Raw genomic sequence first — 16,278 nt, 5'->3', positions numbered from 1 at the left:
TCATAAACTATTTTGAGATACACTGTCTGTTGTAAAATGTCAGGCAACAAATCTACTTCTGATTTTTTTTCCCTAGATGACTTATGGTTGCCCTCCGTGGAATTGCGTGGTGCCTTGTGGAATTAATAATCAGAGAATTTGAACTGTTAATGATCTGTTGTCTGAAGTATGATGCTGTAATGATATGCATGAGTCGTTGGTTCTGATTAGCTCCCTTGCTTATACAGATGCCATCTTTTGTTGTGCACTTTTCTGCTTTTTTTTCTTGAAAGTGTATGCTTCTTTCTTAGTTATATGTGGTACTGCTGCTCTGATCTTATATATCTCACAGAGTGCAAATAAATGCACTGCGGCATTTTTCCAGGACTGGACGAATGCGCCCCTGCCACTGGTTTGCGCTCACAGCCCGGTTTGTTAGAGCTTTCACCAATTCACTGGGGTTTTGAAGAGATAATGACAAAGGTAAATTCCTCCTGATGAGATCAAGGCGAGCACACAATAACACAAACGGAAGAAGGTACTAGGATGCTAAAAATTGCAGATGTATTTTTCAAAACTTTGAGATATTTAACAATAAGTGACGACCTTTTATGACGTTTTGGGATATTGAAGAATTTCAATTGGATTTTACAGATTACTGGAATGTAGAATATTGCAAATGGCTTTCTTTCTAAAGAGACATTATCATAGACAAGTTTTCATATGGAAGAGTCTGTGATACGCCTTCTACAAACACTTTTTAACTGCCCGTCATATCCATCACTTATGTCCCTCTTTTGTAATATATTTTTTGGCCAGCTAGGAACACAAAGATATATTTATCAGAGGATTGGGGTTGCAGTGTGCCTGATGATAATTATGCAAATTAAAATCAAGGCTGGACTTGAACCAAACTTTGCAATTCCTAGCAAACGAATATAATGCACTGAAAAATACATTTTATATTATATACTTGGTTGTCGTAAAGTCATTGCCATTTTATTCATTCGCACAAACAAATTTAGGCATTAGCCACTCTTATGAAAAATTGTCGATTTGTACTATAAGATAAGATGGAAAGTCAAGAATAGGTAGCCAGCCATGCATGCATGCAATCATATACTTCACTGTATGTAAATCATGTATGATCAAGTTGCAGCTATGATATCACCCTGATGATATTTAAGATTGATTGTTTGCCTTCCCATATGTAATTATGTGATTTATTTGCATAATGAACACAACTATCTAGTAGGAATCATCCCACAATCTATAAAACCTTCATTAATCTGCAAAATTAGGAGTAGAGTTGTTACCATATAAAATAGTAAGACTATGAGCAATTATTAAGATGATAATTTTGGTCTTTTAATTTGTATTTAATTATTTACAGCCATATCACTTATGTTGCCGTTGTTTGAATTGACTGCATAAAATAAAAAACTCTTCATGATATCAAGTCTTATTATAACTTCTTTTATATCATTTTGCCATATGTGCTATTAGCCATATTAAAATACAATATTGGTTGCTGGAAAAATACGTCCATAGTTAAAAAAAACAAGCTATACGTGCTGGTTGAGCTGCTATACTTTGTGTTGGTCTCTTTGACTATACTGAAATTATGTGAATTTTGCTAATAGAAAATTTCTAACCTTATTATATTGGCATAGAGGGCACTTCCTTAAATGAGTAGCTGCAGTCTGTTGGTATATATAGGGTTGTCAGAATGACGTTTTTTTATGAAAGTAATATTCACAACCATTTGATAAGCAAAAGATTTACAAATTGTTGTCTTATGTGATGAATGAAAGTGTAGGTAAAAATTAAAATTTTTAAATATAAATTAGTAACTAACAGTTGATAAATACATGCCTGGAAAATATTTAAAAACCAAGAGTGATATGCTTTATTGAAAAGAGAACTCTAGCTATGGTGTTTCCTGATTACTGCGACAATAGTTACAGAAAGGACAACGTGCATGATGCATGATGCATTTGTAGAGAAACATAGTAAGTAATTTAATATGTATGTGCTAATTAATTAATGATTCTAGGCTGGTTTGAAATGGTAGCAATCTTAACCTTCTGAATTTCCAGTAGTTCTGAATCCTTTATCAGAGAGAATGTCTGAGTTTCTCTGGTAAGTTAATTAAGGCTGTGTGCTGGCTCTGCAAGCCTATGTGTCTGTGTGAGTGTGATGTAATTGGGCTATCTGGTTGTGGAAGGGTTGTTGGAGAGTTAAGCTGAATTATTCTTGACAATGCAGGGCTTTGTGGAACCACTACTAGAAAACACGTCAAAACTCCACCTTAAAAGTACTGGCCAGTAAGAAGATGATCCGGTACTAATTCTAGCATTAGTACCGGGTCATCTTCCTCCCAGTACTTTTGAGGTGGATAGATGGAAAGATCCAGAGACCTTTTAGTACCGGGTGGTAACACTAAATATCTCACATTCAATCACAACGGCTGTGTAGTGAGATGGTAAGGGAGGTACGCGTGAGGTAAGAGGTCAGGGGTTCGAATACCGGCCACCGCACTCGCGCATATATTCTTCTAGTTCAGGGTATAGGTGTCAATCTCAGAGTTCAATTTAGTTTGCAATGGGAGCTAACTTGGTGTATATATTGCATGCCTCATTCAGGCTTCTACTTGTATATATGGATATGAACCTGATGGAAGCTAGTTATTATGGTTGGTAGCTATATGGTGTTGGTACTGAAAAACTAGTGACGCTTGACAGATGTTTATTTATATCATGTTTTACCTTTGTTAGCGTGTTACAAGAGTTGAATGGAGCTCGTCAGCTCATGTTTTCAAAATATTATATTTTGTTCAGCTGTGTCCCTTCCATTGTTGCTTTCGTTTGTTAGGAGAACTGGCTTGAATGAACAGCAGCTACAATTGAACAGTATAGGGCTTTAATCTTGAAAGGATATGGACCTGGATAGGATTTAAATGTTGAGCAGTGAGTTGGATGAATATTATGGCCGCTGCAAAAAAAAAAGAGGGGGCGTGGGGTTGCGGCTGGGGTTAAGTGACGGACGGCCTATTGTCATACACTCATACCTACCATGCATGAACATGACTCCCGGATGGAACAAAATTACAGGCTGATTGATATCAATATTAATGTCAATTGGAGTATCTTAATTTCATGGAATTTTAATTGATGAGCTTCATATTATTATATAATTTCATGGGAGATATATATATATATAAGATTCGTTGTTCTGCTAACTACTATCGTATTAATACATGTGTTCTCTTTGTTTTTGGAGTATGTTGCGTAAGGCAATCGTGCAATATATAGCTGGATAAATAATGTTAATTGGTAGTAAATTATTATTGAGCACGTGCTTATTATGGATCAGATGACAATTATATCTGTTAGAAATCAAGGTAATCATTGACTATTGTGGAACAAATGAGAAGAATGGATAGAATGATTTAAGTGATATGTGACGTGTTACTTTTATGTATTATTGTGAATATTTGTCTGTTCAGTATGTAGGCAGTTAGTTGCCACTTGCCACGGACGGGTTCATATAATATATATATAATCCTTTCTACACTCGTCTATAGCTACTCTCGTATGTGTATCTGTAGAACATATCTGACCCAACGTAGAGTATGTACGTGGAGTATATGATCATACTAAAACATCTATGATAGTATATATGTTAGGTACGTGACCATACATAGAGTATATGGATATACTTTTATATATATATATATATATATATATATATATTTCAAATGTCAATTTGTGCTAACTAGCCTGGCTGCAGTTAGCCTCTCCCAATCAAGCACATTCTTTTCTCAACACTCCCTTCATTATTTTGGTAATCTCTGATAAAAAGAGATCGTACCGTAAAGACCAAATGCTCCAACTCACGAGCCAGAATCACCATGTAAAAAGCAGGTAGCTACCTAGAGAATGATTTTCAACAATACCAGTACTTGTATTGTCTTAAGCTGATCAGGCACTTGCGTGCAGTGTCCAAGCAATGTCAATGTTGTATTTTATAAACTGACATCTTATAAAGATATATATACTTTTCACCAGTCTGAAAATAACATAGATACAATTGTAAAAATCCAATTTTCAACCTCTTTCAAGAAATCAGTTAGGAAGGAAGGGGATTGTTTGTGTTTTGGCACCCTAATGCTTGTAATTAACTTTTTTCTTATTAACTTATATATATTGTAGTATTCGTGTCTTTTATTAGAAAATAAAAGTAAAATGCACCTGATACTTAAATTTAGCTCGGAGCCCAAACTCAAAATACATATTGAGATCTCCAAGCTTACTAATTGGTTCATATGAGGTCCAAATTATAATTATTTGGGTTAAATTAAATATGAGGCTGTTGACGGGATGTTGATGTGGACCAGTTCACCATATTCTCTCCGGCTTCTCTCTCCTCACCTCCATCTTCTCTCTCCTCTTCCTCACTGCGACCTGACAGCGCGGGCGGCTGAAAAACGATGATGTGGTGGCCCGCACATCACCCCAGATTCCCGCCACGGCGCCGCTCAAGGCCAAGGCAAGCCCTCTTCCTCACCTACTTCCCCCTCCGCCACTGCTCGCCTCGGCCTCGCCTACACGCGGCAAATTGCTGGACAGCCACAATTTAGCCGTGGTGAGCCTTAAATCCGAGGTCTTTTCTTTACCTCCTTCTTCCCCCTTTGCCGCTAGCCACCTACCACGCGAATGACACCATGCATGCAAAGGGCGTGTGCCGCGGGCGGCTGTCCCATGGGCCAGGATGCGCCGGGCATGCATGTGAGGGTGTGCGTATCGGCGGTGACGCTGAGAGAGCTCCAGCCCAGCGTCGGGGAAATAAGAGAGAAGGGAGACAGGACTGATATGTGAACCCTGCTATTTAGATACGTTTAATGTAAGCTATGGAGATTTGGATATAAATTAGCAAGTTTGCAGATCTTAATATACATTTTGAGAGTTCGGTACCGTTACGGCACTCCAAGCCAAGTTCGGTGCATTTTACTTGAAAAAAAAAATGATCGGAGCACAAGTGCACAAACGACATTTTTGTACGTGGAAGTCTATCTGCAGGCAACCGATCACAGATTCACAGGACCACAGGCATGTTTGGTTCGCTGTCTCAGTTGCCACAGTTTACCAGGTTTAAGGTTAGGCAAATTTGACCGAATTAGGCGTGCGTTTGGTTTGTATCTACGTTTGTGGTAAGATTTTTCTTCTACTGTGTAGGTTCCACTCGTCAATGATTTGTAAAAATGTGGTAAGATTCTCTTAGGCATTGTCAAGGTGTGGTGTAGAATTTCAGCGCCTAACCTTAGTCAGGTGTGGTAGAAAATATGTAGCAATTTTTGACACTTTAAACATACAACCAAACATGCACGACGATCGGTACATCTGATCACAAGAGGTAGCCAGCCGCGCGCGATGATAACGGAGAGAAAATCGGAAGTATCCGATAACAAGACTACAAGAGATCGAGGGGAGATACGTTTACAGGATCGGATTGTTGGAGCATTCCAAATTAAACTCGCTATGATTCCAAACATAGCGTGGACGACGCGACGTCATCAGCACAAAAAACCAATCTACCAATACAGATCTCGGAGCAGTTGCCCAGGCGGAAGGTGCAAGATGGAAGCCCCCTGCAAGCGGAGGCGCGGCAACGACGACGATGCCGGCGACGCCGGCGACCGGGACAGACTGAGCGCGCTGCCGGACAGCCTCCTCCGCGAGGTCATGTCTCACATGAAGGCCCGGCAGGTGGTGCAGACCTGCGTGCTGGTCAGGAGGTGGAGGGACCTCTGGCGCTCCATGACCTGCCTCGACGCCGACCAGGATGAATTCGCGACCGCGGGCGCCTGCATCTACTCCGACCACGAGGGCTGGGAGAGGTTCGAAGACTTCATGGACACCCTCCTGTGCCCTGGCAACGTCTCCATCGCCCTCCTGGACACGCTTCGGCTGCACACCAGCTACCGCGGTCTGGGCGGCGAGGGTAGGCGTGCGTACAGATGGATCCGCCGTGACATCAAATACCACCACCACGCCGGCCAGGAACCTGGCCTTCACCGTGGGGCACTGAGCTGTAACTCCTGGCGCCTCAGGAGGCTGCACCTCTCCAATTTGCATCTCTGCAATCTGTTCGCTGAGCATGTCAGGTCAAGCTGCCAATCTTTGGAGAACTTGGAGCTGAAGAATTGCAACTGCGAATTTCCTGCGATCGCCTCTGGATCACTGAAGAGCTTGGTCCTGAAATGCTGCGCGTTGAAAGGCTTTCGTGAGATTACGTCGCCCTCACTGAAGAACCTGTTTATCAATGCTGGCTATAACACCAAATATTGTCTGCTTGTCATCACGGCACCTGCTGTTACTTCTATGTTCCTGGGCGTGACGCCTTACAACTTCAATGCCGGTCTTTAGCTGAGCGAGATGCCATCCCTTGCCAAGGCAACGGTTCAACTTTGGGATAACAAGATAGTCGATCGATTCAAGACCCTTGGCGGTGGTGTATCTAATGTCATAACAAATCTAGAGGTGTCAGTTTCCAAGATGATGGTGGTATGCATGTCCCTCTCCGTCAGTTTCCAAGATGATGGTGGTATGCATGTCCCTCTCTATCTCCCATTTGGTGATGTTTTCTCATTTCAATCTAGTGACTCATGTTGAGTGTCATCTGATATACTCCAGGAGTCCAGGTGCTGGAAGAGGGATCCACGACATTCACACAATTCAACGACTTGAGAGCCTTAGTACTAAACAACTGTGATCTTAGTGATGACTTGCAGATTTTGGGGCACTTTCTTCGTATTTCACCCAACCTGGAGAGACTCACTTTGCGATGTTGCAAGGTATATTGTGCTTAAGCTTTTTAAACTCATATTAGTTATAAATTATTGGTACTTCATTAGCTCAAATCCTCTACTACGCTGCCAACAGTACACAAATGACACGAAGAAAAAGAAAGGATCAGCCAAGTCGAAGAATGCAGAGCCTACCCCATGCCCTAACCTCGTGGATGTCCCGTGCAAGAACCTCAAGCTCACCGAAATAATATATAAAGAGGACAACATCCGCCACCTGATTGAGCTTTTCTTGCGCATTTCAGGGAATTTTCCGAACAATTGCATAAAGCTCACCAAAGTTGTTTAGTGTGAGATAAAGCAACCAATCTAACTTCATTGCTGCTGTGCTAAGATTTTAATGATGTGAAGCACGGAATTTTATGTGTTGTGCTGCCAATTGCTGAAGGACTTAAACATATCATGATCAGATCTGGAGTGCTGTTATGGATCATGAAGTGCTATGCACTACCGGGATCTGTAACTGTACCCAGTGCCAAAAACACTCGGTACAAGATAGAAAACACTCGGTACAGATTGTGCCGAGTGCAACACTCGGTACAATGCACTCGGAACAAACACATTCGGTACAGATCGATATTACACTTGGTAAATGTGCAACACTCGGTACAGAAAATATATACCGAGTAATTTGTAAGCACTCGGTACAATTTTACACTCGGTACATATTTAACACCGGCATTCGGTAACATCAGATTGTGCCGAGTGTGTACTAAACCACTCGGCGTTTCACTTAAAAGTGTACCGAGTGTAAACACTCGGCACAATACACTCGGTATATAACTCATGGTTGTAGTACCAGCTGTACTCGGTGCACTCGGTACATTCTTAAAGATGCACTCGGCACAATTCACTCGCCATTTCAGTACATTAATTCAATATTATTTGCTGCAGCTCAGCTCAAATATGACAGCCACAAATTAAGTAACAGAACTGCAGCTCAGCTCAAATATGACAGCCATAAATTAAGTAACAGAATCAAATATACTAGAAATTGTCACAATCCAACACATAAGCCAAATCTCATACAAATAGTTCATATACATATATGTTCTCACTTAAGTAGTTTCATAGAAAGTAATTTGTAAACATCCAACACACACATATGTTCTCATACCAACAGATTTGCAGTTCGTCAAGATCACAAATAGAAACTGAGATATGTGTTTGTATTAAATCTGCATATTACATCACCCCATCATCATTGCACTCATCCTGATGCTCTTGTTGTGGATTATTCAAATTGGCAATAGTGTTGTTTCCAACTGAAGCTGCAGTTCCCTATAAGCAACAATTATGTAAAGTTATAAGTACCAAGCCACAGTAGTGCTTCATGCAGCAAGCTGTAGACTGGATAAAAAGAGCTCTAAGAGTGAAGAGACTTACAGGAGTGCTCGCTTGAGTACCTCCTGCTGTGCCATTGTTTACCACAAGATTTTGGTTCTGATTCTGAACTAGGGACTACAATTGGCAAGAGTAAAAAGCTAAGTAAAAGTGGACAGAATTAGTTATGTAACAAAATCATGATATTGTAAGAACTTACAATGAGCATCTAACGTATCTCTTGCATGTTTTTCTCAAGTTCACCAATTCTATCAACTGATGTCTTTATCCGTCTTGGAGGACGCACATCTTCAAATAATCCAGAACTCATTGATGATCGACTTTGAGAAGCACTTACCCGTGAGTCAATATAGCCATTAGCAAGGACATGACGTCCATATTTTTTGCCACAGCCAACCTTGTACACAACATCCGGATCAAGTGGTTCATTCATCACGTCAAAATCTGAACCATGCTTCTCCTTTGCAACTTCAGTATACTTTTCCTGTTAGAAACATTATCACCATGACACAATAAAAGAGAAATATAACCACACAAAGAAAATAACTGATGCAAGTCTATTATTACCAAGATTTCTTGTGCCCGATCATTGCACAATACACCATTTTCAGATCCATTTCTAGACGCTACGTATGCAGCCAAATCAGACACAGGTCTCTTCTCTTTCTCCGCCTTCATGATAAAGATACTTTGATGAAGCAACATTTTATCAAGCAATAAGTCATACAGCAGGAAAGTAATTTTTTTACCATTTTTATTTTGTAACGAGGAAAGGCACAACTTCCCTGACGATGTGCTGGCCCACTCATCAAGGATCTTCGTCCTCTGCAACTATTAGATTTCTCGTGCCATTCATTATTGCACCATTTTTGTCGCACAATTTGAAGCCAACAATCAGAGTAAGGGGCTGCCCAGGATGGTATTGCCTAATTGACATAGATTTGAAAAAAAGAGAGTAATAATTACTTATTTACAGATTGAGGAGTACCATTAGAAAATTTGAGACCTAGCAGCTAAGTATCATTAAGCAAACAGAGACCTAACAGCATAGCAGATTTCAAATACTTGTTACGGTAAGCGGCCATTTAAATTTTGCAGCTCTAAATATGACTTGCAACGAAAATAGTCATTAAAGAAACATGGACCTAGCAACATAGCAGATTCCCTACTCTTAAATCTGATTTGAAGCATATACATTTAAAATATGATTGTTGCAGTAAGCAGCCATTTAAAATTCTCAAGTCTTTTAAGTAGAAACAAGTGAATTACCTGCATATATTGAGTTTCAGTCAATCTTATACCGCAAGCTTGCGTCCTAGTTATTTTCTCCTTCCGTGCTTTTTCAGCTTCAGTATCTTCGATATTAGTTGCCCATCGATAATATTGCTAGGAAGGACATGCATAACAGTAGAAAAATACTCATCAGTTATTGCTAAGATAGCAAAAATAATTATCCAGGAAAAGCAGGTAGAGATAGTAAAAAATTACCCAGAATCTTTCCTCCACCCGCTCTAAACAATTGTTGTATTCAACTCCATGCTCATCAGGAGCATCTGGAGCAGCAGCATAATGCTCCCATGTCCATGGAGGTTCTATCCTTCCATTGTAGTTGACAAGCCCAGGGAAGCATTCCTTTAAAAGTAAAGTGACAACACCACTTGGATTTCTACGCTTCTTGCCCCCTCCTAATTCAATCCAATGGCTATAGATAAAATAATTAACAGAGATAAGAACACAATCAGCAATATAGTATGATTTAATAATGTAAAGTATACAAAAATTATACATAGTTCACCAATATATTGTAGCACCAATAAAAAAAATTTTGTGACTCTAATTCTGCAATATAAACATAGTAATTCTGCAATATAAACAGAGTTACAGTATTACTTACAAGTCTCCAGTTGGCTCTAAGACAGACTTTTCATGATCATTTGCTGGTAAGGGCGGTAGAGTAGCAGGACCACGCAAGTACAAAGTTTCTTGCTCACCATCCTCCTCCTCATTAGAATCCAGCTGAACCTCAGCCTCCTCCTCAAACTCCACTCCATCATCCTCAGTTCCATCATACTCATCATTGTTCTCAGCCCCATCACACTCATGAGCTTCCTCGGACTCAAATTCTAGTCTTCTTACACCTCTTGGGCCAAGAAGGGCAGCCCCTCTGCCTGCTCTTGGGGCTGTAGCAGTCCCTCTTCCTCTTTGCCCTATGGCAGCCCCTCTGCCTGCTCTTGGGGCTATAGCAGTCCCTCTTCCTCTTTGCCCTATGGCAGCCCCTCTACCCCCTCTTGGGGCAAGGGCAGCCCCTCTACCTCCTCTTGGAGCTGAGGCAACCGGCCTTCCTCTTCCAGTGCCTCTTGCACCATTGCCTTTGCGTCGTCTAGAAATAGCAACCGCTATAGCAGCCGGTGTTGGTTTGATAGTCCTCCCACGACTTGAGCGTGCAACATCACTGCTACTCCTCATTATTAGCCTTTTCCTGCAAACAAATCAAATATAAAATATTAATATTAACAATGATGCAAACAGAATATATGAAAGGAAAATAGAATGAATCAACAATGCAAACCATACAATTGGGATCCCTTGCAGCTGGTACAGCAATCTCATCATCACTAAAATCATGATCAAAAATATTGAAAACATCATCAACATGCAGCACATTGGGTGGGATGTCATCCTCACTATCACAACTAATATTTAAGCGATTAAGTAATTCCAAGTCTTTCTCATTAGCAACCTCCTCAACCTCAACCTCCATTTCAGTGTTATCGGAGTGGTCATCCTCATGTACAATAACAATTTCAAAGTTTCCAGGCAGCCCATCTTCTTGAAAGAATTCATCAACATTTGTGACTGGATCAATGTTGTAGTCCTCATCACTAGGTGTAGGTAATTTAGTACGTGGTGCTACCTTATATACCATATCCCAATCAACTAAAGATGTAACAGTTTTGCAAGGATATGGAACATAGTATACTTGTGTTGCTTGTTGAGCTACAATATAAGGTTCATTCCCTGGTAAGACCGATGTCTTGTTTACTTCCACCAACCCAATATTAGGCCTCCGTCTCACTCCTCTAATTGGATGGAACCAATGACAATTGAACAAAACAATTTTCAGAGGTTTGAAAGAAGCAAATCAGAGCTCAATTATTTCCTCAATAATTCCATAGTATCCAATACCATCTTGCCCAACAGCTACCACCCCACTATTTATAGTTTTTGCATTATGACGTTTCCTCTCATGTGTTGCTGTTCGGAAGCGGTATCCATTTATATCATAAGTGTTATAGGACAGTGTCCTATATTGGCATCCTTGAGCAACTTTTCTCAGTTCAGCACCCATGGCCTTGTCAATAAGGCTCTACAATTTAATTTGGACAATGTCGATATATTAGTCACGTGTAAAAGAACTACAATGTGAAAGCATGAAAGGGTAGTAAATTAGTTACTTGTTTACGGAACCAAGATATGAAATTTTGCTTGCCATAGCTAGCACCCTTCCTAAGAAGGTTCTGAATTTGTTTTTGAGATGGACCTTGCTGATGTTTCCACTCCTCAAGGATGAATTTGCTACAAGAAAAAATATATTGATGTTTGCTATGATTTTCTACAGAATGAAGTTATGATTTGGTACAGAATAAAGACATTTCTAAATACCTTATGTATTCTTCCACCTCTTCAAGATTAGTCAAGACATATAACGTTGCAGTCAGCCACTCTTCATGCAGTAAAACTTTAATATCTCCTCGGCATGAAGTGTCGCCTCTCCCATTAAAAAGTTTCAGTTGGCAACTATTTTCACGTCCAGTATTGTATCTAGGGACTGGGTTGTGTACCGTGCGAACATTGTCACCAAAGTATTTTGTTGTGAAATTTAAATGCTCCTCTATGATGAAGGCTTCTGCTATGGTAGCCTCAATACGAGACTTATTTTTACATTTGGCTCTAAGATTTTTTTGCTCCCTCTCAATTGGATACATCCACCGAAACTACATAGGCCCTCCCATCCTTGCTTCATATGGGAGATGCAGAATCAAATGTTGCATAGGGTTAAAGAAGGCAGGTGGAAAGATTTTTTCTAATTTGCAAAGCAACATAGGCGCTTCATGCTCTATAGAAGAAATCAGGTTTGGATCAATTTCTTTAGCACAAAGCTGGCGGTAGAAGAAGCTCAATTCAGCCATTACTTGCCAAATATTTTCAGGAAGATAGCCTATTATCATAACTGGCAAAAGACGCTCCATGAATATATGATAATCATGGCTCTTCATCCCATTGATGCGCATAGTCTCAAAATTAACACCCCTACGCAAATTTGTTGCATAGCCATCAGGGAACTTAAGTTCCTGAAACCACTCCAAAACTTCCCTCTTTTGAGCCCTATTTAGGCAGAAATTAGCTCTTGGCTTCTGCCACTTATCTCTAGATACATCATGGTGCATATTTAGTGCTGGTCTATTGCAAAGTGATTGTTGATCAACTCGGGCCTTCACATTGTCTTTGGTTTTTTCAGGAATATCAAATATTGTACTAAAAATTGCTTCAGCAACATTCTTCTCATTATGCATGACATCTATACTATGAGGAAGCAGCAACTTATGGAAGTAGGGCAAACGCCACAATCCAGGAACATGAGTCCAATTGTGCTCCTCCCCATAACCCTCAAAACCCTTTCCATCGGGACTAGGTTTCAATGATTTCAATTGATCATGGATTTGCTGGCCTGTTAGTCGAGGAGGCGGTTCACTATGCACAACAACACCAGCCTTGCAACCATTTGGATCATTTCTAAATTCATGGCTAGCTGGCAGGAATTGTCTATGAAGGTCAAAGAAAGAGAATTCCCCCCCCCCTCTTTAGCCAAAGGCAACGCAAAACCTCCCTACAGACCGGACATGGCATCTTCCCATGAACACACCAGCCATAGAACAAGCCATATGCTGGCAAGTCATGCAAAGATGTGTGATATGCAACTTTCATAGTGAAGTTCTGCTTTGTTGCACGGTCATACGTCAATATGCCTACTTCCCAAGCAAACATCAACTCGTCCACTATAGGCTCCATGTACACACTCATGTTTTTTCCAGGGTATTCAGGTCCAGGGACTATTAAAGAGAGCAAAATATTCTGCCTTTGCATGCAAACACCAGGTGGAAGGTTGAGTGGAATGATGAAAACAGGCCAACAACTATAAGATGCAGCCCCCATACCATATGGATTGAACCCATCCGTTGCAATTGCCACTCTAACATTCCTAGCATCACTAGCAAAGTCCTTATACTCCAAATCAAAGGCCTTCCAGGCTTCACCATCAGATGGATGGACCATCTTCTCAGGATGGTATCGGTGTCCATGCTTATGCCATATCATTTGTTTGGCTGAACCTTCAAACATGTACAACCGTTGCAGCCTAGGTAGAAAAGGCAGATAGCGAAGGACTTTCACAGGCACAGTTAGCTGTTTTTTGTTACCATCACCACTATCCACCTCAATATACCTAGAGCTGCCACACTTAACACAATACTTGTCATTGGCATGCTCATTCCTAAATAGCATGCACTGTTTTGGACACACATGTATCATCTCATATGGCATTTTAAGTGCGCTCAATAATTTTTTTGACTCATACATGTTGGAGGGCAGCTTGTGACCATCTGGAAGAAGGGTGGCAATAACTGACAAGAATGCATCAAAACAAGCAATGCTTACACTAAACTGAGTTTTCACAGCAAGTAGACGTGTAATAGCATCTAGTTGGGACACTTTGGTGTGACTATGCAATGGTTGGTTCGAAGCAGTCAGCATATCAAAAAAAGCTTGTGTGCTTGGCTCTGGTTCTTCCTCTAAAGGTATCTCAAATGCATTGCACACATCATCAACCATTTCAGGAATCCTATTCTCATTGTAACCACCCCAATCATTATTAGTGCGCTGGCGTAACACATCTGATCGACTTTGGCCACGCTCACCATGGTGTAACCACACGGTGTAGCCTGGTCTAAATCCATGCTTGACCAAATGCTCTATCATTTTTGACCTAATTTGTGGTCGCATATTATCACATAGGCTACAAGGGCACATAACACCATAATGACCAGTATCTCTTGCAAAAGCATAATCCAAAAATTCAGTTGTTTTCTCAACCCATTCGGAAGAAATATCATGTTTGCTTTTACGACCAGTGTACATCCAACGACGATCTTCATTCATCCTAATGCAATCGATGGTAACTTATGCAAATAAACCACTAGTTCATCACAAAAAATCAAAGCATTCACAGCAATTTTAATTCAATGTACTGTACCTTGACAGAGCTGGATTTCGTGGCAGCTGGGGGGGCCTCCAGCGCAGAGCCTGGTCGCTGGCGGGGGTGCGGGGGGGGGGGGGGGGGGGCGGGCAGGGGCTCCCGCGCGGAGCCTGGGCGTCGCCGGGGGGGGGGGGGCAGGGGCTCCCGCGCCGAGCCTGGGCGTCGCCGGGGGAGGGGGGCGGTGCCGCTGCGCACGGCTTGGGAAGCTGGACCCCGCGCGGAGCGTCGGGGGCCTGGGGGAACGCGGGGCGCCGAGCGGAGCGGGGGGACGCGGGGCGGAGCGTCGCCTGGGGGTGGCGTCAGCGGGTGGGGGCGGGGGGGGGGGGGGCGCTCCCGCGGCGCCGGCGCCGGTGTGGGCGGGAGCGGGGGGGGGGGCGGAGCTTCGGCGCCGGGTGGGTGGGGCGGCGTCTGGAGTTTGCGAGTGTGCAGGTGAACCCTATACGTTGCCTGCCGCATGTGTTGGGCCGCGAAAACAAAAATTTCGTTAGCTTCAGCCCGCGGAACGAAATTTCGCCGAGTTAGAGCCCGCGAAGAGAATTGTACCGAGTGAAAAGTCTATACCGAGTGTTATTTTACAAAACACTCGGTAAAGTAATTTGAAAATTTCTTCAAAAATAATTTTAAAAACAATTAACAAGGAAAAATAAGAATTAAATAATACATGTACTAATATAAATGCAAAATGTAGCTTACAAAAAATTGCTGCAAAAAAATCAAAATTAAATGTATCATCTTATTGAATCATGAGGTGTCTTTGAATATGTTCATGAAACTACTCACTCATATGATTACCAAATCAAACAATTTTGAGATAACTTTCGATTTTTATCAACTAATTTTTATGGGGACATTATTACACATGAATTGGTAACACACAAAAAATTATAATATTTTGACAATATTTGTGTATTACTAAATTTTTGAAACGTTTGATGACAAATTAAAACCTATATAAGAGTATACAAATATATTAATTTTTAAATCCCACTTGGAATGAAAGTAGGTACATAGTCGTTGTCCTCATATATGAATTTTGCGGAAAGAAGTGATAAGTATTTATCATGCTTGTAGTACAAATTGGAACTAAATACAATAATTCAAAGAAAAGTGTTTAAATTTGCAATAATAGGAAAATTGCTTAAAAGTTTATAAAACTTGGATACATTTCTAAACTCTCTGGACCATGCTACACAAAAAATATTTGAAACCATTTGGATATAAAATTACTTCTACATATACCGAGTGTTATACCTTTACCGAGTGTTAGGGAAGGAAGCACTCGGTACATGGTTATATCTACCGAGTGTGCTGCCTTTGCCGAGTGGCTACACAAATAAACACTCGGTACATATCGGCTGTCACGTTACCGCACCGTTAGGAGGTCATTGCTACCGAGTATCAGTTAATGAGCCGAGTGTGTACAAAATAGCGCTCGGTACAGACGGACTTTGCCGAGTGGTGAAACGGTTTGCCGAGCACACTCGGTAGACAGTGATCTGTACCGAGTGCCCGATAATTTACACTCGGCGCAGACTGAAGCACTCGGTACCTTCGCAGATTCTGGTAGTGATGGTGAGAGAAAGTAGGGCAATTGATTCAAGGGAAGAAATGCCTTCTCTACTCTGACTGCCACAGCAGTTGTGCTGGTGTCTGATGCCATCGAACTGCACAGTAGGTAGCTCAAAGCCTCAAACCAAGTGATTCTGAACATTGTAATAAAATGAGAGGGAAGAGAAATGATAAACTTCTCTAAATGGCAATTTGCAATCAGTCA

The 16,278-nt window shown here is 41.2% G+C and overlaps 1 protein-coding gene across 1 annotated transcript; it reads left to right on the top strand.

Moving 5' to 3' along the window:
* Nucleotides 1-5,618: 5,618 nt before the first annotated feature.
* LOC112900710 (MEIOTIC F-BOX protein MOF-like) lies at nucleotides 5,619-6,407 on the top strand. The gene has a single exon (XM_025969532.1). It carries the CDS (start codon nucleotides 5,619-5,621, stop codon nucleotides 6,405-6,407), a length of 789 nt encoding a protein of 262 aa, XP_025825317.1.
* The last annotated feature ends 9,871 nt before the right edge of the window (nucleotides 6,408-16,278 follow it).

Source organism: Panicum hallii, chromosome 7 (assembly GCF_002211085.1).
Source record: "Panicum hallii strain FIL2 chromosome 7, PHallii_v3.1, whole genome shotgun sequence".
Lineage (NCBI taxonomy): Eukaryota > Viridiplantae > Streptophyta > Magnoliopsida > Poales > Poaceae > Panicum > Panicum hallii.
The sequence above is the reverse complement of the archived record's forward strand: the minus strand, read 5'-3'. Positions and strand labels throughout refer to the sequence as shown.

Coding starts and splice junctions, on each gene's coding strand:
- LOC112900710 (XM_025969532.1), top strand. CDS start 5,619: ATGGAAGCCCCCTGCAAGCGGAGGCGCGGCAACGACGACGATGCCGGC.